General features: G+C 53.6%; 1 protein-coding gene across 1 annotated transcript in view; it reads left to right on the top strand.

Annotated features, from left to right (window-relative positions):
• Nucleotides 1–26,640, top strand: part of CNGB1 (cyclic nucleotide gated channel subunit beta 1) — a 64,067-nt gene that overhangs the window by 17,528 nt on the left and 19,899 nt on the right. The window contains exons 14-25 of the mRNA XM_032326300.1: nt 131–211; nt 5,670–5,757; nt 6,412–6,451; nt 11,544–11,703; nt 14,472–14,579; nt 16,880–17,037; nt 18,091–18,246; nt 19,370–19,578; nt 20,611–20,661; nt 20,925–21,011; nt 22,572–22,636; nt 23,497–23,619. Of these exons, the coding sequence (XP_032182191.1) occupies nt 131–211; nt 5,670–5,757; nt 6,412–6,451; nt 11,544–11,703; nt 14,472–14,579; nt 16,880–17,037; nt 18,091–18,246; nt 19,370–19,578; nt 20,611–20,661; nt 20,925–21,011; nt 22,572–22,636; nt 23,497–23,619 (1,326 nt within the window). The remainder of the gene's footprint in view (nt 1–130; nt 212–5,669; nt 5,758–6,411; nt 6,452–11,543; nt 11,704–14,471; nt 14,580–16,879; nt 17,038–18,090; nt 18,247–19,369; nt 19,579–20,610; nt 20,662–20,924; nt 21,012–22,571; nt 22,637–23,496; nt 23,620–26,640) is intronic.

Raw genomic sequence — 26,640 nt, 5'->3', positions numbered from 1 at the left:
AGGTCAAGTCTTGGTTGAGAAGTTCCGCTCGGGTCTCAGGGGTCGCAGGACATCCTCCTGAAAATGGAGACTGGAGGGAGATGGGGGGAGCTACAGGTGGCCTCACTTCCTACTTCTGACCTCAACTCAGGGAGCTGCCCCAGATTCAAGAGGAAAGAGAAGATGAGGAGGAGGATGGAGAGGAAGAGGAAGAAGAGGAGGAGGAGCCAGAGTAAGGCGCTTGTGTGTCCTTCGTCTTCTCCGCAAGGGTGACCCAGGGAGGGTTACAGTGTGGGTAGCGGGGCTTCTGGTCGGGGTGGGGGAGGGGCGCCTCTGTTCGTTCTGTGCTGTGTGCTGCTGGGCACTGACCAGAGACGCTGGGGAAGCGGGGGGTCTCCCACTGTGCTCACAATGACCCGGAATTCCCATGGCCCACCATTCACAGCCTCCCACACACCTATACCCACACCCACCACACACACACACACACACACACACACACACACACACACACTAGAACACAGCCTCCCTGGGGGTGGGGGATTTTGTCTGTTGTGCTCACTCCCACGTCCCGAGATCCTTGGTGCCAAATGACTGTTGGCTGATTGCATGGATGGAGGAGGGAAGGGGCCTATGCAAAGGGCTCAGAGCCCCTGTCATAGAACCAAAGCATTGGGCTGCGTCCCCCTCCACCCCGCCCACAATGGTCCCATGGGTGCCTCTGACCCCGCGAAGGCCGCCCTGGATTCTGTCCTCCTGGAATGTCCTCTGCTCTCACCCATAAAGATTACACCTGAACACACAGAGAAATCAGTCATAATAATGCTTCAAGATTGGCGATCAGAAACCACTTAAAGTTTAGTCATCAAACCTGCTGAGAGACTAGATCTTAATTATTCCAACAACTAAAAAGAAATGATCATTATATCACCCAGTAGAGGTGCTAATTGTCATCACGGTGGCAATCACATTATAATCTACAAACGCGTCAGATCAACGTGCTGCTCATCTAAAATTTATATCGTGTTCTGTGTCCAACGCATTTCAGTAATAATACAAAAAGACCACTAAGGTGGAGAAGATTTTTTCCCAGTGTGGGATGGACAGAAGGACAGATGGAAAGGGGACAGATGGGGAGATGGAGAGCCGACAGTTGGACGTGAGGGCGGGGTTGGGGGGTGAGAGGTTGGAGATGTGAAGTCAGGAGTCTGGCTGCATAGATGGAACTGGAAACCAGGGGGCTGGAGGAGATGCTGGGGGAGCCGGTGCGGAGAGAGGAGAGACCCAAAGGTACCAAAGAGGGGAGTGGGAGACGAGAAGAGCATAACCTGGGGGTTTCGAAGAGAGCTTCAAAAGCAGCCCACATGTCTGGGGACAGTGACAGTGCAGCTGGTGAACATGGGTGAGGGAGATGGTGCTTCGGAGGCAGGGAACCAGGTTGTGAAGGCCTTGGACTTGCTCTCCCAGAAACAATGGGGAGCCACTGAAGGTTTGTGAGCAGGGGAGTGGCGTGATCTGGCAGCTGCACTGTGGAGAGACTGAGGCAGGGAGAGCCGTGTGGAGGCTGTTACCATGGGGCAGTCCAGACTGATTTAACCTGTCCCTTGCATTATTCCCTGTCCCTGTCACTGGGCCCTCTGTGGTGTCCCCTGGCCCACACCCTTCCTCCCTGGCCTGAGACATGGGCTCTGCTCCTCCTGGCAGAGTGATCTGGGCAAGTTCACACCGCACAGAGCGTCTGCCTCTGCATCCGTGGAATGGAGACACACACAGCCCGGCAGAGTGGTGCCAGGGCCAGCTGTATAGCAGGCATATTAGGGCCTGGCCTGCAGTGGGCGCCCCATCAAATGTTGTTGATGTTCTAGTCCCCACTGAGGGTCCCTTCCAGTCCCAGGCAGGAAATCGTTACACTGTGAAACCAACACAGGACTTCTGGGCTGGAGGCCTGCTCAGTGGCTTCTGGTTTTAGTCCACCTGTCCCTAGTTCACATATAATTTTTTCATCCTTGGCTGGAGGCTACACACCTACTTGCTTGCCTCCAATGATAGGGAGCTCACAACTTCTTGAGGACTGTCCATCCCATTCTTATACACCTCTGACTTATGAAATTATTTCCTCCACAAAAATAAGTATGTTTCCCTATGGTTTCTGTGACACAGTCGATTTCTGCCCTCTGGGTCCCCTGGAGCCAGGCTGCTCTCCCTGACAGGTGACACCCGATCTCCTGGATGAAGACTTAGGTGCAGCCCAGCCTTGTTAGTACAGCCCCATCAGCCATCTGCTTTCCACCTCAGAGGCCAGCAAGTCAGTGTGCTCACCCACACGCACATGTAGCAAACACACATGTGTTCTCAGTGCACAGTATACATAGGCACACACGCATATCTGCACTCTATGTACACACAAATAACACACAAACCCATACACGCTGGGTTGTGTGCAGGTATGCACACAGTCACACCCACACATAGCCTGCACACACAACCCACACTTGCACACGCAGGCACACTGCTACACACTCGCACGTGGCCATCCTGTGCCCTGCACGCATGCTCGTGCACACAAGCACATGTATGTAGCTACCCCCAACTGCTCCAGACACGCACGTATCCACACAAATGTCTATCCAAAGTTTCCAACTCTGGGAACTTTTGGGCCCCGGGCCCCTAGGTTGGGACAAGGGCACCAGTTGGGAGAGTGAGCAATATCCGGGCCAGGGCCAGAGGGCGTGGGGCACGGGCGGAGGGACTGGGCTGTCCCTGGCTGAGGGAGGATGCTCTGGGCTGGCTTCATGGAGGCACAGGGGTTACTGATGACGTGCAACGGGCCCTGGTAACAGGCAGACGGTCGCTTAGCGACCTGGTTTCTGCCAGCAACAGCTCAGCTTTTCCTAGCAACCGCAGCCTTTTGGTCCCCACCTGGCCTCCCTGGGGGCATTTCTGCAGAGTTCCCGGCACATCCCCTCAATTTGATTAGAAGCAGGAAGGATCAGTGTCTCATCGGCGACCCGAGCCACACTGGCTCCAGAGCTGGCCTGGCAGGCTTGGGGCTGGGCCAGGGCTCTCCCAGTTGTCTCCCTGTGTGCCCCCGACCCGGGGCTTGGGATGTATGTCATCGCCCCCAGCTGACCTCCTGCATCATGGGCGTTCTTGTTGGCAAAGACGGCGAGACCCAAGTAGGTGGCTCCTTCTTCCTAAGGACTCCCCTTCTTTCTATCAGGGTTGGGGTGCCGGATTAAGAGTGTGCCGAGGACCCTTGCTTTGGGCTGTCACCTGCCAGGTGACTTGGGGGACAAGGAGCAGATAGTCAACTCTTGGCTACTCCCTGCACCTTTAACTCGGATGGCCGGCTGTGGGGGTCGTCCAGGAGTGCCCACCTCAGCCAGTCTTTCTGATCCTCCCCTGGGATTGGGGAGGTTTCTAGAATTGGGTTCTCTGTGGCTTCTGGGCCAGGCAAGAGGGGGCCTTGGGCACGTTGCTGACCAGGGGTAACATGACGTTGGGTACATAGCTCCACAGGCAGCCCCCCGGTGGTGCCGACAGGGCCATGGTAGGGCTTGTTAGATGTTTGTGCAAGATGTTTCCCAATCCACGTGGGCGATTCCTAATCCCGCAGATGCTGCCTCCTTTACTATTAGTAATAATAATGACGAGAACGATCATGACAACGGTGGCCATTTGTGCAATGCTTGGTATCCATGGCAGACTCTGGGCATTGATTATTCATCCTGCTTCACAGACGAAAGAACTGGGGCTCGGCCACGGTCTCCTCCACGTCCAGGGTGCGCTGCCAGCGAGCACAGAGCTGGGAGCAAAACCAGCACTTGATGTCGCATGAGAGGAGAGTTGCTTATCAGTGTTGAGAGATGGAGGATCAAGATTGACACCAGACACGGGAAGTCTTTTTTGACTTTTTCATGAGATTCTCACTGGCCCTTTTGATCTCCCTCAGAGGAGTCAGGCTGGACAGGCTGAGCAGTCCTGCCGATTTGACAGATGGGCAAACAGAGGCAGCCCGAGGGCTTCCCGGTGTTGTGCTCAGGGCCGTTCAGGGATTTCCTGGCCTCATTCTAGAATGAGCAAGACCCCAGGCTGTGGATGTTCATGTCCTTGGCCTTCGTGCTTTGAGAACCGGGAAGGGCATGGTTCCCATCTCACGCCTAGGGGCCTTCAAGCACATTTTAATTTCTTTTAACGTCAGACCCGAAAATGAACTTTACAATGGAAGAGGTTATATATAGTATTGAATCTTATATAAATGCAGTCACAAAACACAATTTTTATTTTTAAGGACGAAGGGGCCCAAGAAGGCTAAACTGTTCAGGCAGAGTCATCATGTGCCCTTGCTTTTGAGACTTGAATCTTTTGAATAAAATCTGTTTCTTCCTGGGCAGGGTGGGGAGTATGACCCTGACAGCTGAGGCCCCTTACATGGAAAATAGCTACATGTCAATGAAGGGAAATGAAGAGAGCTGAGTGCCGGGATCCTCAGGACAGTTGCCTCACTCCTCTGTCCTGTGGGGCCATGTAGACCCTCAGAGGCAGGTAGCCAAGCATTGCGTACATGCCCATGTTTCATCCAGGCTTGCCTTGTGCCAGCCATGTGACTGTGGATGGACCATCTGTGCCTTCAATTGCTGAGCTGGAGTGGGACCAGTCATAGCCCCGGGCCCTCAGGGTGGTCTTGGTGAGGATGGGGGCCACTATGACCATGTGATCACTGACTGAGTCCCTCTCCCAGGCCTCTGGCTCCAAACTGACTGGGGCTGCCATTCTGTCCCCACCTCCTCACCCACCTTGGGAGGGCTGAAGGTTGGCGCTCTGGGTAGGAGATGGTGAATCTGGGTTTTCTGGATGGTGGACACAGGAGACCGCCCTCCATGAGCTGACAGAGGCCTGTGGGGCAGGGTGGGCCACCAGGAACCAGGATCCAGTTCTAATTATGGAAGTCCCATTGGCCCCTGGATCTGAGTCACCATTTTAACCGACAGGCCGCACACAGGCTTCGAAGGGCCCAATTTAACCTGTAGATGGGCTCTTTTGTTTATCTACATATTGCTAGGAGTCTATTAACTTGGATTAATTTCTAGCATCTAAAGTTTGGAGATTCTACCTTTAAAGGTGGAGTTCAGGCTCTTCTCAAAAATCAGATCTTCCAAGCCAAGTGAGGTTCCCGACTCAGATCTGTGTGGTGTCAGACAATCTGCTGTGTGACTTTGGCCAGCTCAGATCACCTCTCTGGGCCTCACTTTTCTTGTATTCCCCGCCCTACCTGCATCACCAGCGTCGCGTAGAGGCTCGCAGAGGGGAGATGCTGGGAGTACATTTTGAACACTGTTCAATACGGTTTGTTCCCACCCTGCAGAGGACAATCCCTCAAGCCATCCGCCATGCTTTTCTTTGCACATGCTGTTCCCCGTTCCTGGATACCCTTCCTCGCTTATTCCTCACTGTAAACTCATTGTCCCTGAGGTCCAGCCCAGAGGCCACCTCCTCTGGGCAGGCTTCCTTCCTAGGCACAGTGGGGGTCTGCCTGCCCCATTTGGGGAGCCTCATGAGGGTGAGGACCTATTCTTGGCCATCTTTGTGCACCAGCTCCCAACAGAGGGTCTGGCTCCCGTTAGGCAGGGCTCAGGAAATGTCTAACCCCCCTAACACTAGCCCTTTCCTCTTCCCCCTTGGGGTCACAGTGTCCTGCTGGATAGCTGTCTGGAGGCGCAGGCTGGTGAGGATCCAGGTGGAGTAGACGGCACCCAGCCCCAGAAGGCCTCGCGGCAGGTACAGAGCAGCACCAGGCCTGGTACCCAACTACTTCTGGGGCCTGGCTGGGCTTTGTCTACTTTGTTTACAGGGGGATTTTCAGCTGGTGAGATGCCCCCTGGAAAAAGGGGAGCAGGGTGGTGGGTACTGCAGAGCCTGGCTTATACCAGGGGTCAGGTGGGGTCAGGGAGGGCCTGGGGTGACATGGCCATGGGTGGGGAGCAGCCGGTCCCGTAGGCCAGTCCTCACATGTCTGTGTGACCCTGGACACATCACCTCTCCACTCTGGGCCCATAAAATGGGGCTGAAAACCCCTCCCCATAGAGTCCCACAGAGTCGTCCACTGTGAAGGGCAGTGCCCAGGTGGGGGGTGCTGTGGCCGCTGCTTAGTCCCCACATGCACAGAGCTGCATGGGAACACCCCCCACTCTGTGCCAAGTCCAGGTGCGGGGGCCCAGGGCTTCTGGGTGCCCTCCCCTCTACATGGTGGGGGCCATCTCCTGGGTGCTCCAGCAGCTGGAGGGGCAGGGCCTGACCAATCCGGCAGAGCAAGGAGTTGAATAGGGGCCCAGGTGACCTCTTGAAGACAGATCTCCCAACAGGATCCGGGCTGGCCTGGGGCGAGGAGGGGCCTTGACGGTCCAGCTTTTGTTTCCACTTTCCTGTCTGCAGGAGCTGCCCAAGGAAGAGGCCGTGACTGTCAGTCCAGAAGGTAGGGGTGTGCTGGGGGTGGGGGGCAGGGCACAGTGCTTTGATAGATGATACTTTCAGGCTGGGGGCAGCCTGGGGACAAGGGCACTCACCACCCCCATCTCTACTGTCCCTACACCCCTGCACCTGTCTCATCTCCAGGCAAAACCCATCCTCTGTGTCTTGGGGCCACATTATCAGAGCTTGGTGATGTATTTCAAAGGCCCCAGGGGAATTGCGGGAGGCTCTCGGGACGCCAGCAGGCCCGTGGAAACCCCACTCCCAGCCAGCCCTTTCTGCCCCCCACCTGCACTCGCTGGGAACGCAGCTCTCTAGGCTACCATCTAGAGAGGGTTTGGATGAAACGGAGCATCTCTGAGTGAAAATTGGGACCCAAGCTTGCAAAGGGCCCGTCCTGGACCCCGTGTCTTGATGAGCTTTTCCTTCCTGGGCAGATCCCCAGGCTGAACCCAGCACATGCACTTTGCTCTTATTTGCCACTCCCGCTCCTGAACCTGAGAACTCCAGTCTTGGTGTGGTAGAGTCTCGGGGAGCCACGCTGGGGAGCCCCAGACAGACGGACATGGAGCCCTGGCCTTGTGAGACTCCATGCTTCCCAAGCCACCCTGGGAGGCAGACAGACCATTTCACAGATGAGAAAACTAAGGTTCTGAGTGGGCAGGAAGTGGCTGAGCACTCAAGGCCACAGACCTGCACTTCACTCTGGGTTCCTCCCTCCGCCTGCTGTGGGACCTGGAGCCAGGCTGTATGACCTCTCTTAATTAGAGAAAGACAGGGCAATCGTAGTACCTGCCTCATAGGGCAGTTGGTCAGAGTGGCAGAGGGACGATGTGTCGAAGGTACCGAAGCTGTGTGGCACCGAGGCAAGAGGCCATAATGGTGACCAGCCAGCCAGCAACTGACACAGGACTGACACAGGACACAGGTGTCCTGACCCCAGGTGTCCCAAGTTTGCTCCCCATCCGATCTTTTTTTTTTTTTTTAAAGATTTTATTTATTTATTTATTTGACAGACAAAGATCACAAGTAGTCAGAGGAGGAAACAGACTCCCTGCTGAGCAGAGAGTCCGATGTAGGGCTCAATCCCAGGACCCCGGAATCATGACCTGAGCTGAAGGCAGAGGCTTTAACCCACTGAGCCACCCAGGTGCCCCCCCATCTGATCTTTGAAAAGCACCTTCTTCTTCTTTTTTTTTTTTTTTAAGATTTTATTCTTTTATTTGTCAGAAGGAGAGAGTGCACAAGCAGGGGGAGAGGCAGGCAGAGGGAGACGCAGACTCCCCACTGAGCAGGGAGCCCCATGCTAGACTTGATCCCAGATCATGACCTGAGCCGAAGGCAGACGCTTAACGACTGAGCACCCAGGCGTCCCTGATTCTAACTTTTTCTGTCTGAGGTGGGAAATGCTACATGTGGTTGGTTAACAGAGAAGCTCAACAAGGTGAGGGGGTCCGATGCTGTCCCTTGGAGCTGCCGAGCAGACCAGTCAGTGTGATTTGGCGACGCATTCAGTGTTCACTCCAGGGACACAAACAGTGTTCGGGCGTTAGGGGCAGCTGCTGCAAGCACAGACGGGCACCGGGCGGGTCCAAGTTGGTGCTGGTGGGGAGAAGGCCTCCCCACCTCCCCCAACCCTGTGTTCCTGGTTGCAGTCCCCAGGGTCCCACACCTGCCTGAGCCCCACTGGCCCCAGCACCATGACTCAGCCAGGCCAGGACGTGGAGCTGAGTCGCCTGGTACAGGACCAGCCGCCCGGCCAGGTGGCCCCAGGGCTTGCTCCTCCAACCCTGGCAGAGCACCTCCCCAATGTGCCCAGCTACCGCCCCTCAATCACCCGCATCCCTGTCCTCATCTCCCGGAGGACGGCCTTGTCCAACTCCAACTTCGCCAAGGAGACCAGAAATTCCGTCCGTCGCCTAGGTAGTGTGATCTCGTGTACCCAGCATGCTCGTACGTGTGCTGTGGGCTCCTGCATGGCTTGGGCTGTTCCCTGCATAGGTGCCATGGTCCAGGGGTGGGATTAGCAGCTGAACTAGAAAACCACCCCCTCTTCCTCTGTTGATCAATGCCTTTATCTTGCTTCATGGTGACTTAAGGGGTATTAGTCCACTTATCTCTGTACCTAAAAGCCCATAATTAGCAGTTAATTTCTTTGGGTTAAACATTGCATTCTGCAGATCATCATTTTTTATAGGTAGTCAATCACACCCTAGTTTAAATAAATTACTAAGATAGCTAGACTAGGAGATCTGGGTGGAGAAAGAGAATAAATTGAGGGCAATGAGGCAGAAGTGGAATGTGGGGACCTATTTCAGACAGGTGGCTGCAGGCCAACTAGGAGGGGAGGCATCTTCAGGGGCCAGTGAAGGAGGGTAAGTCTGGATCCTGGTAGCCCTTGGGCTCCCGCTGCTTGCTTTGGGATGACAAGAGGACTCAGGGACAGCAGGGTGCTTCTGGACTAACCCCTATCACTTTCTGCTTCAACTTAAGCCAGACCCACCCTCTTTCCCTTTTCATTTGTTTATTTTGGGGGGATAGTGTGCAAGGTTGCCTGTGAGGTCAGTAGACAGGCAGCATTGAACATTTCATGAGTAGAGATCCACTGCTGTCTTCTCTCCCTGGCTTGCAATAGGCACAGAATGAGGGCGATCAGCCCCACCACAAGGGTTGACGCCCCCCAGGCTGGGTCTTCTGGGCAAGCCCTAGATCTACTCACTCCTGAGTGTCCCCTAATTTCCACCTCCCCCACAGATCCCTTCTGAATTTTTGCTATATTCTGTACCAATTCTACTTTGATTGGCTTGCCATTTTTCTTTCAGTGGAATCATTTTTTAAATTTAATTAAGGTTATTCAATCAGGAACCTTTACTATTCTATTCCAGTGGGCAACCAGCATTGCTTGCCATAAGTAGAGGGCATGAATAGAAATAACCGCAAATGAACAGAAAACCAAGTCATGCGGACAATTTCAGCAAAGGGTGATGGCCTGCGCAAGGCTCCCAGGGGAGACCTGCCCCTCTTAGCCACAAAGGTGTTAAGGCTGAGGAACACGGGGCTGAGACTTTGTCTCTGTGCATTCAGGAGCTAGAGAGGACCGAAATGGGAGAAACGTTCTCATTCCACGTTTCCTTTGTCATGTCTGTGCCATCTGAAGTCACCATGTGTCCTCCCTGGTCCCTGGGAGCCTCCCCCCTTGGGGAAACAGTCCCACTGCGGGGTTAGGACCAAGGGCTGATGCAGCCATGGTGGTACGGCCCACGATGGTGTGAGATGCTGCGGGTACGGCATGGTAGCCCGTAGGAAGGGCGCTATCCTCGTGTCCAGGATGCTGCTTGGCCTGGAGCAAGCTTTTGTCCAAATGGAGACCTCTGCGTGAGCGGGTCACCAGCCTCAGGACAAAGGAAGAGGATAAATTTTAGAGCCGGGCTGCCTGGGTCAAAATCTTGGCTCTGCGGCCGGTTCCTTCACTGCTCTGTGCTTCAGTTTACCCACAAGATGGGGACGACAGTAACAGTGCTCTTCTAGAAGGGCCCAGAAAGGGGAAAGAATTAATCTATATAAAGCACTAAGAGTTTAGTGAAACGGATGGCAGGCACGGAGGAAGGGCTTTACAGTAGATATGACTCTTCTCTCAACCAATTTAATCATGCCGTGTTATTCTATTTTTCATAATGTGATTTTTGTTCTATAAACATGAAACACCGGGCTTAGGGGTTTTCCTCCATTCCTGGGGGCGACAGAGGTTGCAGAGTCTTGCTCAGGGTGAGGCAGGGTGGGGGAGGACCTGCCCCCTCCCAGGCTCCCCAGGATGGCATTATGGAGGCTCTTGGGGCTCTGCCGGGGGCAGTGTGGGGGCGCTGAGCATTTTGGACAGCCCCCCAACCCCGGCCCGGTCCGGGAAGCTGGTTGAGGTCCCTCGTGCCTCACGCTCTCTCCTGCTTTCCACAGCCTGGGGAAATCTCTTTTTAGTCTGGCAACACCTCTTCCTTAAACGTTTAGAAACTTCTCTATTTCTGCTCGTCCTCTTCCTCTGAGGGCTTAAGGCTTAGTAGAGCAAATGCCAAAAGGTCTTGCTCAGCTTCCCTCCTAAGCCACGTTCCACAAAGTGCTGGCTTTTCCCCATGGTGGCCATTTAAAAAGAAAGTCGAGTCTCCAAGGGCTTCAGAATGCTCCCTCTCCTCGTTCTGGGTACAATGGGCCTGGCTCTCAGCGAGTCGTCCCCCCCCAGGTAAGGCCAAGAGAGGGGGAGCCCCGTCTCGGCCCCTCAGCGTCCTCTGAGCTTTGCCTCAGGCAGGCCTGTCCCCACAGTCCCTGGGGTGGGTGATAAAGACTGAGGAGGGCCACCCCCAGACTTGCAAGGGAGGACCCTGTCCTGGGACGCGGGACCCAACACATGGGACCCAGTACCAGGCCTCTCAGAGGTCAGGAGAGGAGTTGGGCTGATGGATTTCAGGGGGTTCTGGCAAGTCCAGAAACAAGGAGGTACCAAAACACATTCCCAAACAAGGGTGACACATACTTCAAGGGTAGGCTGTTATCCTTGACTGCGAGGAACTGCCCAATGTCTCCATTCAAGGCTCTTCAAGAATGTGAGGCCGTGTGCCTTTGTGACCCCCACTTTGGGATGGGGAAACTGAGGCCCAGAGAGGGGAAGCACTGAGGCTGTGCCAGGCCAGGCCCTCAGACTTGGACTCTCTCAGCCTCCCCCTGCCCTCTCTGGGTGCTGCTCCTCCCACCCCCCCTTCCCCCGCCACTCCTGCTAAACCCCAGGTCCTTGAGCCTTCCCTAGGCCCTGGGAAACCAGAGCTTGGGAGACCTGGACTCCAGACGGCGCTCCAGAGCTTCTGTGGCCTCAAAGCTGTCATGGCTTCGTTTGCAGCTCCTGGGCTGGTGTCTGGGGTGGCCAAGGGCCTCGGAGGCCCCCGGGATCTGCATTCTTGCACCCCTGCATGGAGCTCTCCGGTGGGCCCCACTGGGAGGGGAGGCTCTTGGTGGCCCGTCCAAACATGCTTTCTGTGGCTTTATTCAGAACAGAGCAAAGCCCTTGGGACCTGGCTTCTCTCTCTGACTGTCCTCTCCTCCCTCTCTCCAAGTGCCGGCTACAAAGGAGCTCCCGGAAGTGCAGGTGGAAGATGCTGACGCGGCCCACCATCCCCTCATCGTGGAGAACCCACCCACACCCGAGCTGCCACCACCCTCTCCTGCCAAATCCGACACCCTCGCGGTCCCGGGATCTGCTGCAGGGTCCGAAAGGTCAGCTTTTATGCTTCTCTTGGGCTTCTCACAGCACCGTGCCCTCTGTCCATTTGGCAGAAGGAGAGACTGAGGCCAGAGTGGGGAAAGCAGCTGGCCCAAGGTCACTCAGTGAGTTGGTGTCAGAACTGGGATTATGGCCCCATTTCCTGGTGGGTCAGAACTGGACTATGGCCCCTAAACCTTGGTTTAGGACTCTATAAAGAGTTCTCCAAGGAAGTCCTGTCCCAAGTACTGTCAGCTGTAAGATAGAAGGTGGGTAACAAATGTGATAAGGCTTATTTCCACCCCCTTGTTTTACTTTAAAATAAGGGAATGCAGATACCAAAAAACCACTAGAAAAATAAGCATCCCTTGTCCCACTATACTACCTTGTCTATGGGGCTCATGGTTTTGTGTGGTTTTCACTGGAGGGGTGACTTGGATCACATTTCATTAGAGACCACATCTGACCTTCCTCCAGCTCTGTGTGTCAGAATGAACTTCACAAATCCCTTCTTGTTGGACACCGTCCATAGTGGAGCTCTGGACATCTTTTGCGCTTCTTTCTGTCCTTGGGCTCCTTTCTCAAAAGTGGGAATCTTGGTCAAGGTTGTGCACATTTTTATGCTTCTTGATAGAAATTTGTTGCACAATTGGAGTTGGTTTTGAACAGCCTGAGCCAGGAAAAAGAGAGTTCTTGTATATAGCTGTAGGCAAACTGTGAAGTGCAGTTCAATGCTTTGTGAATGACTGCATTTAAGCTGCAGGAGAGCTGCCAGTGCTTCTCCTGTGGTGGTTGCACTGGGAGATAGTTTCTTTTTCTTGATTCATCATTGCTCTCGTCCATGGGTCCTTGAGGACTCTCTCAGCCAAAGTAAAAAGCCTGCTGTAACAGAGATAGCTAGATGTGGCCAACTGTGGGCTCTCTGATTTTAATGTGAAGAAAAAGTAATAATCTCATCTAGCCTTGGAACACAACTCACTGTCCCATTAATTCTTTTGTTTCATTCATTGAACTATACAGAACACAGCAGAAACAAACAAACAAACAAACAAAAAGACAGAGCTAATATTGTTACAGACATCTGGCCTACCTCTCTCTGTTTTCTTTTTATAGGCTAGGTTGGGGGTGGATATCTGGGCACAGAGAGGGGAGTAGGCTCCTTTGGGGATAGAATCTAAGCCCTCTGCCTTAGGGCTGTTTATGGGATGGGCCTGTGAGCCTTCTCTTGTTCTTATTATTCACTCATTCACTCATTCATTCATTCATAAATATTTATTGAGCTTCTTTATGTGTCAGACTCTCTCTGGATGCTGGGGGATGCATCACGGAGAAGCCTGACAGGGGCCTACTGTCCCAGAGCTGATGTTCTGGTGGGACTGAGATAGACAATGAACAGGGAATTAAATAAACAGACAAGACTGTCCTAGAGAGCTCTAAGTTGAACCTGGCTTTGAGAAATCAGGGGAACCTCTACCTGAGTCTTTGCCTGAGCTTGACCCCAAGAGGGGAGAATTCTGATACCTGACTTGGGAAGCCTGTGGGACTGCCTATGGTCAGGGGTGGAATGAGCATTGTGGGCAACTGATAGGCACCAAAAAGCCATGGAAATCACAGACCCTGATGGAGGGGCACATGGGCTGGGCCCTGCCTTGTAGCTTAAAGCCTTGGTTTGAGGTGACTCCCATCTTACCACTTACTGATGTGAGGCTTGAGGCAAGCCAGTGAACACTCCTAGTCCTCTGTGTTCCTACTGTAAGCTGGAGATAGACACACCACCTGTTATAAGATTGCTGGAAGAATCCAACGAGCTAACTCGTGCAAGGTGCTCTGCGCAGGGCTGCACGCGAAGCAGGGCTGTGGAAGCCTGGCTGCTGGCGGAGTTCCACACTCTGGTATCTCGGGCAGCATGTGCCCTCCTGGCTCAGGAGAAGGCACCAGGCCAGGCGCAAGAGGACTGAGTTTGGGTCCCACCAAGGCAGATTCTGGCCTTGGTGTTCACGGTGGGGATTTCAACTAGAGTGTGAAGGTGAATCCGTGAGTGTTGCCATTTTTGGTGAGCTGGCAGAAGGCCATGGGATAGTTTCAGAGCCTCCTGGAATAAGGGCAAGGCAAGGCTGCACATCCCTCCATCTGTTCCCTCTAGAAGCCTCTGAGATCCTGAGTCAAGATGGTTGAGGATGGGCAGAGTGACAGGTAAATTCACACCCAGACACCGTCAGCTGGGACTCCGATGGCTCCAGATGCAGAGTCCTGTGGAAGACGTGGACTAAATGACAGGGGACCCCGGGGAGGATTTGCTCTTCTTTCTCAGACAGGGAGCCTGGAAGGGGTGTGCTAGGAGGGGAAAGCAGAACATTTTAGCTGAGGCCCCACTGAGTCCTGAGTATCTCACTGAGTTGAGTAGATCCAGTCCCATTTTACAGATGGGGAAACTGAGATGGTTCAGAGAGTTTAAGTCACTTGCCAAGGTCACACACTAGTGGGAAGCAGGACTGGGATGCAAAATCCAGTTTGCCTGATACCAGGTCAGTGTTGTTACTTTTACACTAGGACATTGAACAGATGTGGAGACTGAGGTTCAGAGGGCGACTGTGTTCCTTCCCTTTCTCTCTTTTTCTCCTTGAAGGCAAGTGAGGACCCTTTGGCGGCACCAACACCCCGGGCCCCGTTCCCCCCCTGCCCAGGGTTCAGCCCTGGGTGATCTGCAGGGGTCAGGATTGGCTCCCTTTTCCCTGTGGCTCCTGCCCTCGCTGAAGGCCCCTCCATGACTGTGTCCTTGCAGGAAGAGGCTGCCCTCCCAAGATGATGACGTTGAAGAGCTCAAGGCACTGCCACCAGCTGAATCACCCATGGTCGCCTGGTTGGACCCGTCCAGCCCACAGGGCACTGAGTGAGTGGGGCCCACCCGCAGGGTTTCAGAGGGTGGTTGGAAGTCTGGGTGGGGATGAGCAGACAAGGAGAGAGGGTTGGGTTGGTGGGGGAGAGTATGGATGTTTCTAGAACCTTCCACCATTTGCCAACAGCTTCTGAGCAGTAAGACAGAGCTGGGTCTCCTGTCCAGGCTGCTTCTGACTGGCCTAGCGGTTCTGTACAGTCTGTAAAATGCACAGAGGCTTTGTTGTAAAGGAGAGAGAAGCTCCTGGCCCCTCAGCCAAGGTTGGGTCCTGGCTCTAAACCCCTGAGAAGGTCAGCAGGGAGAGTGAGGACCACAAGGATCTCCAGGGGTCAGAACCCAGGGAGCTTGTTAAAAATACAGATTCTCGGGGCACCTGGGTGGCTCAGTGGGTTAAAGCCTCTGCCTTCGGCTCAGGTCATGATCTCAGGGTCCTGGGATCAGGCCCCACATTGGGATCTTTGCTCTGCAGGGAGCCTACTTCACCCCCACTTCTCTCTGCCTGCTTCTCTGCCTACTTGTGGTCTCTGTCTGTCAAATAAATAATAAAATAAAATCGTTAAAAAAAAAAAATACAGATTCCCAGCTCCCAGCCCAGACCCACTGGGTCAGAAGCTCAGACAGTGGGCCATGGGGGACTGACATCTTTATAAGCCTTCAGCTGATTCTGATTATAAACTGGTCTGTGGGACAGTGTTTAGAGGCCACAGTGACGGCACTGGGACCTGGGGTCTGTGACATCTAACTACTCCAGGGGCTGGGCCAACAGAAGATGTCTTCTGGAAGAGTCTGGGATGCCTGACTGATGGTGAATCCCCCTGCCCCAGGCTCTGGCCTGGGACCCCCATCCTATTCCCAGCCTCAGCTCCTAGAGAGGCCACAGGAGGCACTGGGCTTTCCTGCCAGCCTTCCCCCCGCCGCCCATAATTTTACGGAGTATGTTTTAGAGAGCTGTGGAAAGTTCAGAAAAGTTAAAAGAGAAAGAAAAAAAATCCAAACCTCACCCATAGTTCACTGGTCCATGTGAGTATACAGTGCAATTCCATCTTATGCAGTAGGGTAAGGACAGGGTCAGAGTTTAGTACCAGAAAACAGGGCAGGAATCAGTTATAGTAATAAAAATTACCCTTGAAGCCTCTTAAGGAGTTCAGCGTGGGGACCCATACATTAGCGAGGTAGGTTCAGCTGCTATAACAATTAGACCCCACAGATGCAGTGGCTTAAGCAACACAATGTCTCATTTATCATAATCATGTCACCAGACACCTGTTTCAGGTCAGTGGTGGGTTTTCCTCCAGGCAGTCATTTAGGGACCCTGTTGGCTGCAGCTGTGCCACCTGTGTGTGGCTTCGGATCAGCCCTAGACGGAGAGAATGCCAGACAGGTGGCCCAGAGATGCACACAGCAAGTCCACTCACGTTCTTCTTGGGGGAGCCCGCCCGGCCACCCTCACGGGGAGTCTGCGTCCCAGCGACCACTCCTCACGGGCGGGAGTGGATGTGGGCAAGCAGTTTGCGTCTCTGCATACCCGTGTGCCCTTTTTTGTTGGGGTCCCCATGCTGCTGGTCCCCAGCTGCCTCGTCAGGTGAGCACCTGGGGACTAGGGGGCTTGATTGCCGGTGCCCCCATGTCAGAAAACAGATGGATGTGGAAACACTAGGATTGCACTCAGCTCAGCATGATGGTCAGAAGGACGCCACTCAGAGGACAGCTGATTTGCGGCCTGTCTCAGCCCACCCAGAGTGCTTGCCCCAGGCTGACCAGCGCCTGGGGCAGACTCACATTCATTCTCTCTGTGTCCATCTCTCTGTCCATCTGTCTCTCTTGCTGTGAGTACAGACAGTTTAAATTCCTAGAAGTTAAAAGGATATGGAATGGATCTGCACTGTTTTTTTCCATCAACTATTTCCTGAACCCAAAGCATAGCCCTGGCCCCTCTTTGATCTGTCCCAGACGCCAATCTCCTGGGAACCCCAAACTGGGGCTGACCGTCCTGACCCGAGTTCCAAGAGTTTCCCCCTAAATCACAAGTGGGATCAAAGTTTTCTCAGAACCGCCCATCGGAATCAGATCCTGTGTGGTACATTCTCTAAAAGCTGGGCACCCAGGTGCGAGCGTCAGACTGAATTTCCTCCTAGGAGCTATTAAAGTGGGTTTGATGTTTCTGGTGTCAGAAGGAAACTGGGGCAGCCTTTGCCTCCTTTGGGCTGGATGGGATACAAAGGCTGCTCGGCTGTTGCCCAGGGGCATGGGGGTCCCTTCCCATCCAGCCCGCTCAGCATCAGGTGTGTCCACAGTGGCCAGGATCGTGCAGCCTCGGCGGCCAGCCAGAACAGCGCCATCATCAACGACCGGCTCCAGGAGCTGGTGAAGCTTTTCAAGGAGAGGACAGAGAAGGTGAAGGAGAAGCTCATCGACCCTGACGTCACCTCCGATGAGGAGAGCCCGAAGCCCTGTAAGCCCAGAGCTGGGATGGTTCAACCTGCCAGAAATGGGTCCCCTAGAGCCCCTTGTAAGCTCATGGTGAGGGTACCCCCAAGGAAATGGTTGGGGTGCTCCCCACTGTCTGGATTTTTGGGTCCTGTATGTACAGCTTTAGCTATGGAACCAGGGGAGTGAATAAGGTCAAAGTTGTGACTGATGATCCAATCGGATTTGGCTCCCCCACCCCCCCACAGGGCAAGTACTTCCTCCTCGACCCTTCTGGCCCTTTCCCACTGGCAGGCAGGTGGTCCAGCCTGGGTGGGATCTCATGGCCTTATACACAGATGGTGTCCCCCACCCCCACTTTTCTTTTCAGTCTTATTTTTCGGAGGCCTCATTTGCAATAGTCTCATGGAGCTTCCTGAAAGTTTCATGCTTTCCAGATTCCAGGAGGAAATGAGAGAAGTGCTCTCTTGTCAGGGAGGTTTTCCAGGTCTTTCCAAAGGAGGACTGTACCTTCGAGCTCAGGGCGCTAACAACTGACCTAGCAGGGCCTGGATCCACAGTTCTAAAGCTAGAAACACAGTCATACTGAACCTACAGAAGTCAATGCCTAGGTCACCAACGCCATCACCTTCAATGCACAGGGAGGCTGTGGTCTCCTTCAGTATCTCATTTCAGAGATGAAGGTGTTCAGTTTTCTGCTCTGAAAAACTCAGAGCAAGGTTTCCCTGGTTTCTGGCTCTTGGGGGCGGTGTTCTGGGGGTACGAAACGCCCCTAGCCCTCCAAAGAGAACCAAGGGGGTCCAAACACAGATGCACAAACAGACTTCTGAAAATGCCTAACTTGCCCAGAAACACTTCATTCTGGGCCATCCCTGAGAAGCAGCTTCAGCCTGGCAGCTGGTAAGAGTATCCAGCCAGGTGCTGTGGACTTTGTTGTGGACAGCACCTGGGCTTCCACACACAGAGCTGACAGCATGGGATGGGGGGCAGCCAGGGTCTCTACGGCTCCAGGTCCAGAGTCTGTGGTGGTTGCCCTCTTTCTGGAGCCTCTCAGATGGTCCCCCATGTCCTCCTGCAGCCCCAGCCAAGAAAGCCCCCGAGCCGGCCCTGGAAGAGAAGGCGGCTGAGGCCGGGCAGACCGAGGAGGAGCACTATTGCGACATGCTCTGCTGCAAGTTCAAGCGCCGCCCCTGGAAGTCCTACCGGTTTCCGCAGAGCATCGACCCGCTGACCAGTGAGTCTGGGTGGGACCGGACCAGCCGCTGCTGCCACTGCGTGCTGTGTGAGGGCAGGGGACCCAGTGAGAGGAGCCAGGGGTGGGTGGGTGGGGGAGAGCGAGGGAGCTCTCTGAATAAGAACCTGAATAGGAACCTCCCATCCCTGAATGGGAACCTACCATCACCCTCACCTGACAGAGTAGGAAACCGAGGCACGACTGGTTGGTGGCAGACTAGGAGCCCTACCCTAACTCTTGCTCTAGTCTGCCTTCTACTCTGCTCTCGAGGGTCCCTTCCTGGAGCTGCTGCTCTGAGCAGAGAAGGGCAGAGATTCTTCTGACATCTAAAGTGAATTCCCCTCACTTCGCTTTTATGTAGCCCATGTTCTCTTCCTCGGCAATGACAACCCTTTCTATGGGCACAGCACTTTGCAGTTGATGAAGCTCCCAGCCTTTCTTAGCTGACCTCTCCTTGTGCCTTCCCTGGGGAGCAGGGCAGGTGCCAGAGAGGGACATTCCTGTGGTCACACAAGAAGTCCTGGGGGGACAGGACGCCAATCCTGGTGTCCACTGGGTCTCTAAAATGACCACATGACCCATGACTTCCATCCATGCACCCACCCACCTGTCTGTGCCCATCTTCCAGGCATTAGTGTTGTGTATTTATTAAAGCAGGAAATACATTTTTGGAAATATTTCAGTGAGAATGAGAGCGAACGTGTTTTCTAGTTAGCTGCCTATTATCTAATACACCCCATCCCCCCTGCTGAGTATTCTGGTTTATTAGGCCTGGCAGTGATTTATTTTTAAATCAGAGATAGTTTTACATACACACACAGGCGCACAGGCAGACACACACACACAGACACACAGGCACAGGCACATGCACACACGCAGGCACACAGGCACACGCACACACACACACAGGCACACAGGCACAGGCACAAGCACACACACAGGCACACAGGCACAGGCACACACACAGGCACACAGGCTCACGCACACACGTGCCTACCCCACTTACAGAAGTACCACATCTAGGAATAGACTTGTGGAAAGGATGCCCTCCCCTGATGCTCCTGCGAGGAGCCGTCCTCTGTCCGATGTTCTAGAACAGTCCCACCCCCTGGCTCCCCCACAGACCTGATGTACATCCTGTGGCTGTTCTTCGTGGTGCTGGCCTGGAACTGGAACTGCTGGCTGATTCCCGTGCGCTGGGCCTTCCCCTACCAGACGCCGGACAATGTCCACCTGTGGTTGCTGATGGACTATGTGTGTGACCTCATCTACCTCCTGGACATCACTGTGTTCCAGATACGCCTGCAGTTTGTCAGAGGGGGAGACATCATTGTGAGGCCCGGGCAGGGGGAGGGGTTGGTGTGGCCAGCGGGGACGGGGGTGGGGCAGGGGGCGGGGGGGGGGGGCGCAGCAGGGCCTTTGGGAGCCCGACCCGGGCTGCTGCTGTGATAGACGAGACGAAAGAACAAATCTCGGGGATGTGCACCCATGCTTGTTCAAATTACACACCCCAAACCCTGCTCATGGGTGAAGGGGCTCCTGGACCACCAGGTGGATCTAAAGATGGAAAGCGGGCCAGGGAACAACCTTCAGACCAACCTGGTTCAAATCCCAGCTCTACCACTGATAGCTCTACAGGCCCCCTCTGAGCCTCTGCTTTGTCATCCTAAAATGGGAGGACTCATTGTTCCCACCTCGTAGCGTTGCAGGGAGGGGGAATTGAGATGATGTCCACAGAGCTCTTCAGCATGGCGAGCAACATTTCCTGGGGGTCCTGCAAAGAACACACTGCCTGGATCAGTGTAAAACCATGTGCCCTGGTCAGGCCCCACTCCCTGGGGAGGAAACTGAGTCCTCATTTTGACTTGGCGAAGGCAGAGGGCCCAGTCCCTGTATCTCTGTGCAGGTCACTTCCCCAAATGTCACCCTGGCGGGGGACTGCTCCTCTGTGTGCAGGCGGGCACTTGTTGTGTCTCTAGAACAATTTAGAGGAAACAGAATTCCCTGGGCAGCCTCTTCCCCTGGCCTGATGAGAGCAGCAGCCGTTTCCTCGGAAAACCAGGTTACAAAGTGTTCGGTTAAGACCCATGTGCTAGAAGAACGACCCTAATATTGACTCCCCAGCTAGGAAGTTGGAATCTAGCTGGGTGACCTTGGACCACTTCCTGCTCTCCGGGAGGTCTGCCCTCCCCGCTTGCAGACCTGTGGACCCTAAGGCTTTCTCTCCCCAAAGCTCAGCTGCCCCCCTTAGGCTATTCCTCTGATAAGAAGGTGGAAACTCTGCCGGGACGTCCAGGAGGCTCCCCTGGGGTCAGGAATGAAGCTCCGTGGGCCATTTCACAGTCAGCATTCCATTTCTTTCAGACTGACAAGAAGGAGATGCGCAATAACTACCTGAAATCTCGTCGCTTTAAGGTGTGTGCCAAGGGTACAAGCTTCCGTACACCTTGAAGGGAGGTGTGGCTGGGGACTCTGGGTGCTTTGGGGCCAATGTGATGTGAATCCCACCAGAATCCCACTCCTAGGCACAGGGAGGTTTGTGGGTACAAGGCTCTCTGCCCCCTGGGTGCATTCCGACCTCACCCTTCCGCCCAAGGTAGAGACCCTATCATTCCCCCACCCCCCAACCTCCTGGGGCTGCCTGTTTTATACTCTGCGGTGTCCCACGGGGATTTCAGATGGACCTTCTCTGCCTCCTGCCTTTGGACTTGCTCTACCTGAAGTTTGGTGTGAATCCCCTCCTGCGCTTGCCCCGCTGTTTGAAGGTAGGCTTCCCGTCCAGGGCCTTCAGCTCTCCTGTGCTCTGCACTAGCATCATGATGTCCCGCCTGAGCAGCACTGGGGAGCGGGGCCGGAAGGGGTGTCAGGGTGGCCCCAGAGGGGATGGGAGATTCCCTGAAAGTGTTAGAGCTTCTTTACTGTGCTGTGTGTTAGGGATTTGTTCCAGGAGCTTAAGTACATAGTCTTCAACCCTACGAGTGTTGTTAGTACCAGCATTTTACCAGAGAGGTTAAATAACTTGCCCTAGGTCACACAGGTCAGAAGGAATAGAGTCGGATTGGAACGTAGGCAGTATGCCTCCACTGTCTGTGCCTTCAGTCATTACAGAAACACAAGAGAGGGACTTCTGCTTTATGATGGTCTGCATCTCAAAGATGGGGACACCGAGGCTTGAAAACCTTGGGTGACTTGCCCAAGGTCACAGAAGCCAGGAAGTACCCAGGATAGATTTGGATGTGCAGCCTATACCTGTCTCATTGTTCGTTGTTGCTCGGCGTCATGACAGTCGTCCCTCCTGCCACTGGGGCAGAGCCAGTGTCCCAGTGAAGGTGACACAGTGTAAAGGAGAGACCAGGCAGTGGTCCGTGTAGTGTGACCAGGTTGACAGCCAGTTGGAGCTCTTGGAATCCCCCAAGTGGGATTTCCTGGCAGACCAACTGGGGATCCATAAGCCGAGTTTTACACCCCCCACCCCGCCCATAGTGATGGGATTCATATCTGGTGTTTAGCATGACTCAGGACAAAACTTGGAGCCTCAGGGGAGAGAGAGCCAAGCCCACAGCCGCCTGCATCCCATGTAAACTCTGGAGGGACTTCAGGAGGACCCCTTGGAGGATGACCAGCTCATGGCTCGGGGAATTTCCCCCACGGTCATTCTCCAATGTCCACAACACGTGTGCCGTGTGGCCACTTTGAGTATGCTCTGGGATCGAATCCTGCCTCTGCCACTTAGCAGCTGTGTGCTTTGGGCAGCTGCCTCAATGTCACGAAGTGCCCGTGTCCTCTCTGTAAAGGGAGACTGGTACCACATACCTCACGTGTAAATTAGCAAGAAAGTCATGAATAGAAAGTGTGGCCGTCAAAGGTGCTCAGTAAAGAAGAGAAGCTACTATCACGCTTTTATTATAAAAACAAGCCTTTGAAGGAGCTAAGTAAGCGGCGGTAGGGATGCTGTTTCTTTATCAAATGGTTTCCTTCATAAGCAAATGTTGCAAACAGGGTTCTTAACCTGAGAAGTGTCACCCCTGAAAATGTCATGATAGGCTTGGGGAGGTTTCTGGGAGCCCCGCACACATATGCAAACTGTGAGAACAGGACTAGGCGTAGTTTCTAGGGGAAGACAGGTCACGGTTTCCCACGGATTGATAAAGGGAGTTTCTGGCCCCCACCCCTCAGAGGGCTCCAGACCTCTGATGTTGGACGCTCACTGTCCAGCCTCCTCTGGGGGGCGCTGCAGAAGGAGTCCTCTGTGCTGCGGACCAGGGGAGGCTAACACCGCACGCCACGGGTGGTGGGCCGTCCTGATGCTTTGCTCTTCCTCTCAGTACATGGCCTTCTTCGAGTTTAACAGCCGCCTGGAAGCCATCCTCAGCAAAGCCTATGTTTACAGGTGAGACACGCATGCACACACGCGCACGTGAGCACACACACAACACAGGCTGTTTGTGGCAACCAGAGCACTAGGCATTCTCTACTCATATTTCTTCCCCTTTTAAGCTCCTCTGGCCCCATGGGCCCCAGTGCTACCGGAAGCCAGGCCTCTTCCTGGCCCTTCTCTGAAGGGATGTTTGTTTTTCTAGAGAGCCAGGAATGTCCCATTTCCCCCAATTGTGAGGAGGGCACACAGAAGTTTGTGTGCACGGCTCACCTCTATTTCCATGGAGCCAGGCATCATTTTGATCTCAGCTCAGGGAACTGGGCCCCTCAATCCTGCTCGATCATAGTGGGTGTGATTGTAAGGACAGTGAGCCCTCTCTCAATGCTGGAGAGTGGGGCACAAGCCCAGCTGGGCCACGGGCAGGGGCAGAGCTTCTCTACGTCGCTCACGACGTGGTCCTTCTCTGCACATGTCTGTCCCTTCTCGCCCCCTCCAAAGCTATAGCTCCTTTGCTATAAAGGACTATAGTCCTTTGCTGTCCTTCACACCCCCAGAACACCCAGGCCCTGGCCTTGACAACTTGCCATTTACACGCCACCATCCCTAGCTGGCAAAGTCTCCAGCAAGCATGTGGTTGGCGCAGTCCATCCAGCCGAATGTCCGTCCGGCCAGGTGTCTGCCAGGTGTCCATCTGCCAGGTGTCCATCCTGCCAGGCAGTGGGGCCGGACCGTGACATTCCATCAGGGGCATGACCTAGGCACGTGTCGGGCGTGGGTAAAGGTGGGTTTGTTCCCTGCAGTCCCTACCCTTGGGGCGAGAGACCATGGCCACCTGCTCCGCCACTGTGTTCATGCGTGTCCTTCCTCTGCAGGGTGATCAGGACCACGGCTTACCTGCTCTATAGCCTACACGTGAACTCTTGTCTGTATTACTGGGCATCAGCCTATCAGGGCATCGGCTCCACTCACTGGGTTTACGATGGCGTGGGAAACGGGTGAGCCACAGTCTTCTTCCTGGGGCTATAATTCACTGAGGGTCCTGGAAAGAGGTCCCATTGCTGCCCTGTTGCTGAGGCTGTCGTAGTCCCAAGGAGCCACTGACATGAGGAAGTTTGAGGACCACATCTCTGTGTCCTCCCTGAGCTAACATTTCCTGAGCACCAGCCATGTGCCAGGCAGTGGGGGGCACAAACAGGAACAAGACTTGCTAGAAAGGCCCTTTCAGCCTCCTGAAGCCTAGGAGAGTTGGCAAATTTGCCTCCCATGTGCATCTACTCCTTTATCCCATGGACAAGGCCAAGTGGGAAGGAGGCCAGAGCACACCTCTCAATATAGCTCCCCAGGCATCGCTAGCCATGCAGGAGCTGGCAAACAAGGCGAACCCTACTTGCCAGTCCAGAGAGCTGCCGCACGTGTGGGACATGCTCATGTAGTGACGATGACAATGGTACTACTACAATCACAGCAGCAAGCACTTAGAGCAGAGAATGCTTATTCTGCACCAGCCCTGCTTTAAGTACTGCACACAGTAACTCACTTAGTCCTTCTAGTCATCACTCGAGATGGGCACTATTATGAGCTATCTTACAGAGGGGGTAGCAGATGGGAAGTCACTTTCCAAGGTCACATAGTTAGCTCATAATTTCCAGAGCTGGGATTTGAACCTGGGGCAGCGTGGTTGCATTCTCAGCCAGTGTACCATCTGCCTGGTGCTGGAGAGGCATGGGCGTGGGACCATCAATTCCAAAAAGTCATGTTTGATTTTGGCCTTGGTAGGTGGAAAGAAGGGGCAGAGAAACTCTGGGGGAGGGAGCAGCTGGAAGAGAGGTGCAGAGTTGCAAAATGGCGTCCTTGTCAAGGCTCTGGGAGCTATCTTGTGTGGTGGCGGGGACTAACCAATCTGGTGGCCACTGGCCACAGGGCGCCACCAAGTCCTCAAAAGTCACTATGACTGAGATGGAAAATACACACAGGTTCAGAAGACATGAAGAAACATGTCAACTGCCTTGTTGCTCACGCCTAAAATATTGGTTACATGTTGAAATGATATTAACGTTGATATTTTGGGTCACTAAAAAACATTATCGAAACTAATTTCACCTGTTTCTTTTGCTTTTGCAAAAATGTGACAACTGGAAGATTTTAAGTTACGTAGGTGGGTCACATCGTATTTTTACAGGATAGCATGGTTCTAGGTGATGGTGTGTTTTGTTTTGTTTTGTTTTGCTGTTCTTTGTTTCATATCTAGTTCTAGGTGATGGGGAGCCAGTGTGGGGTTCTTTTGTGCTGTTCTTTGTTTCATATCTATTTATCCTGATTATTGAAGAAGGATCAGGAACATTCCTCACTATATTTCTTTCTTCTAAGATGCAGTTCCTTCTAGGACACATTATTGAGTCAATGTAGCTTTTTGGAAAAAAAGAGAAATATTACAGTAAATGGACACGTAGTTTGTAAGATCCATCCCAACTTTAGAAATGTGAAAATGTGGAAAAGTATGTCACCCACAGAGATATAGAATAACAGGATATTGTGCATATTTGCCCATGATTAATTTTTTTTAAAACCACAATACTGATATCCTCCCCATAGAGAGAAGCCCGTGTTTATTTAATCATGCCCTCGTCCCCGGGCACTGGAGGGTCTCCAGTTCCTTAGTCTGACACGTGATGCTGCAGTGAACATCTTTGTATCTGAATCTTTGTCCTCTGGCCTGATTGTTTCCTCAGGATAAATTCCCAAAGGGGGATTGCTGGGCCAAGAATAAGAACATTTTTAAGATTAAAAAAAATTATCATTCTTATAATTAATACACTATTTTTTAAGAGCAGTTCCAGATTTCCAGAAGAGTTGGTAGGAAAGTCCAGGGAGTTCCCGCGGGCTGCCATATTTTTCAATGTCGGATGGATACGGAAGGATAGCCCGGCTCCTCTCTCCCCTCTTGCCTCCATACCTTGGAAGCAGGAAGATGACAGGACCCAGGGGGATCTCAGAAAGGTGACTCTGCTGGTGATGGCTGAGGAGAGGATGGACTCCAGGGACAGGGGTGAAGCCTAGGAACCAGTTAGAGACAAAGGTTTTGTGTGGTCTGGGGGAGGGAGGACAGTGCGGGAAGGGAGGCCGAAGTACCTGGGTCCAGGTCAGGGGTGTGAGCCTGGAGAGGCAGGGCACAGGCTTAAGGGACAGGAGTCCAGGGAAGAACAGAAGATGTTCATTAAAACTCACTCTGTGTCGGGGTGCCTGAGTGGCTCAGTGGGTTAAAGCCTCTGCCTTCGGCTCAGGTCATCCCAAAGTCCTGGGATCCAGCCCCACATCAGGCTCTCTGCTCAGCAGGGAGCCTGCTTCCCCCCACTCTCTCTGCCTGCCTCTCTGCTTACTTGTGATCTCTATCTGTCAAATAAATAAATAAAATTAAAAACAAAAAAACAAAAAAAACTCACTCTGTGACCTTGGCCAAGGCTCTTCCCCTTTCTGGGACTCAATTTCCCTTCTCCAGCCTGAGCATAGTAGTACATTCAGATTTCTTGTGAGGAATGATAAACTCATGTGTGTAACGTGTCCGGGTCATGCCTGGACAAGAGTTAGTGATGAGCTATGATCATTCTTTAACCCATTTTTTAAAAGATTGTATTTATTTATTTGAAGACAGAGATCACAAGTAGGCAGAAAGGCAGGCAGAGGGATAGGGGGATGGGGGGAAGCAGGCTCCCTGCTGAGCAGAGAGCCCGATGTGGGGCTCGATCCCAGGACCCTGGGATCATGACCCGAGCAGAAGGCAGAGGCTTTAACCCACTGAGTCACCCAGGCGCCCCAGCTATGATCATTCTTATGGGGAAACCAGCATACCAGGAGAGGGGCTGCTAAACCAGAATCCAGAGTTGTACGGGGGTCCCACCACCACCCTCCTGGAAACTGGAGCTTAATTTTGAGGACATGCGGGCTTCCCTAAGGAGAAGGTGGCTAGCTTTCCTTAGGTCCTCAAAGGGGTTTGTGCCCCAGAGGGCTGAGAACCCAAG

Source organism: Mustela erminea, chromosome 19 (assembly GCF_009829155.1).
Source record: "Mustela erminea isolate mMusErm1 chromosome 19, mMusErm1.Pri, whole genome shotgun sequence".
NCBI lineage: Eukaryota > Metazoa > Chordata > Mammalia > Carnivora > Mustelidae > Mustela > Mustela erminea.
Note: the sequence above shows the minus strand (reverse complement) of the source record. Positions and strands in the feature narration are given on the sequence as shown.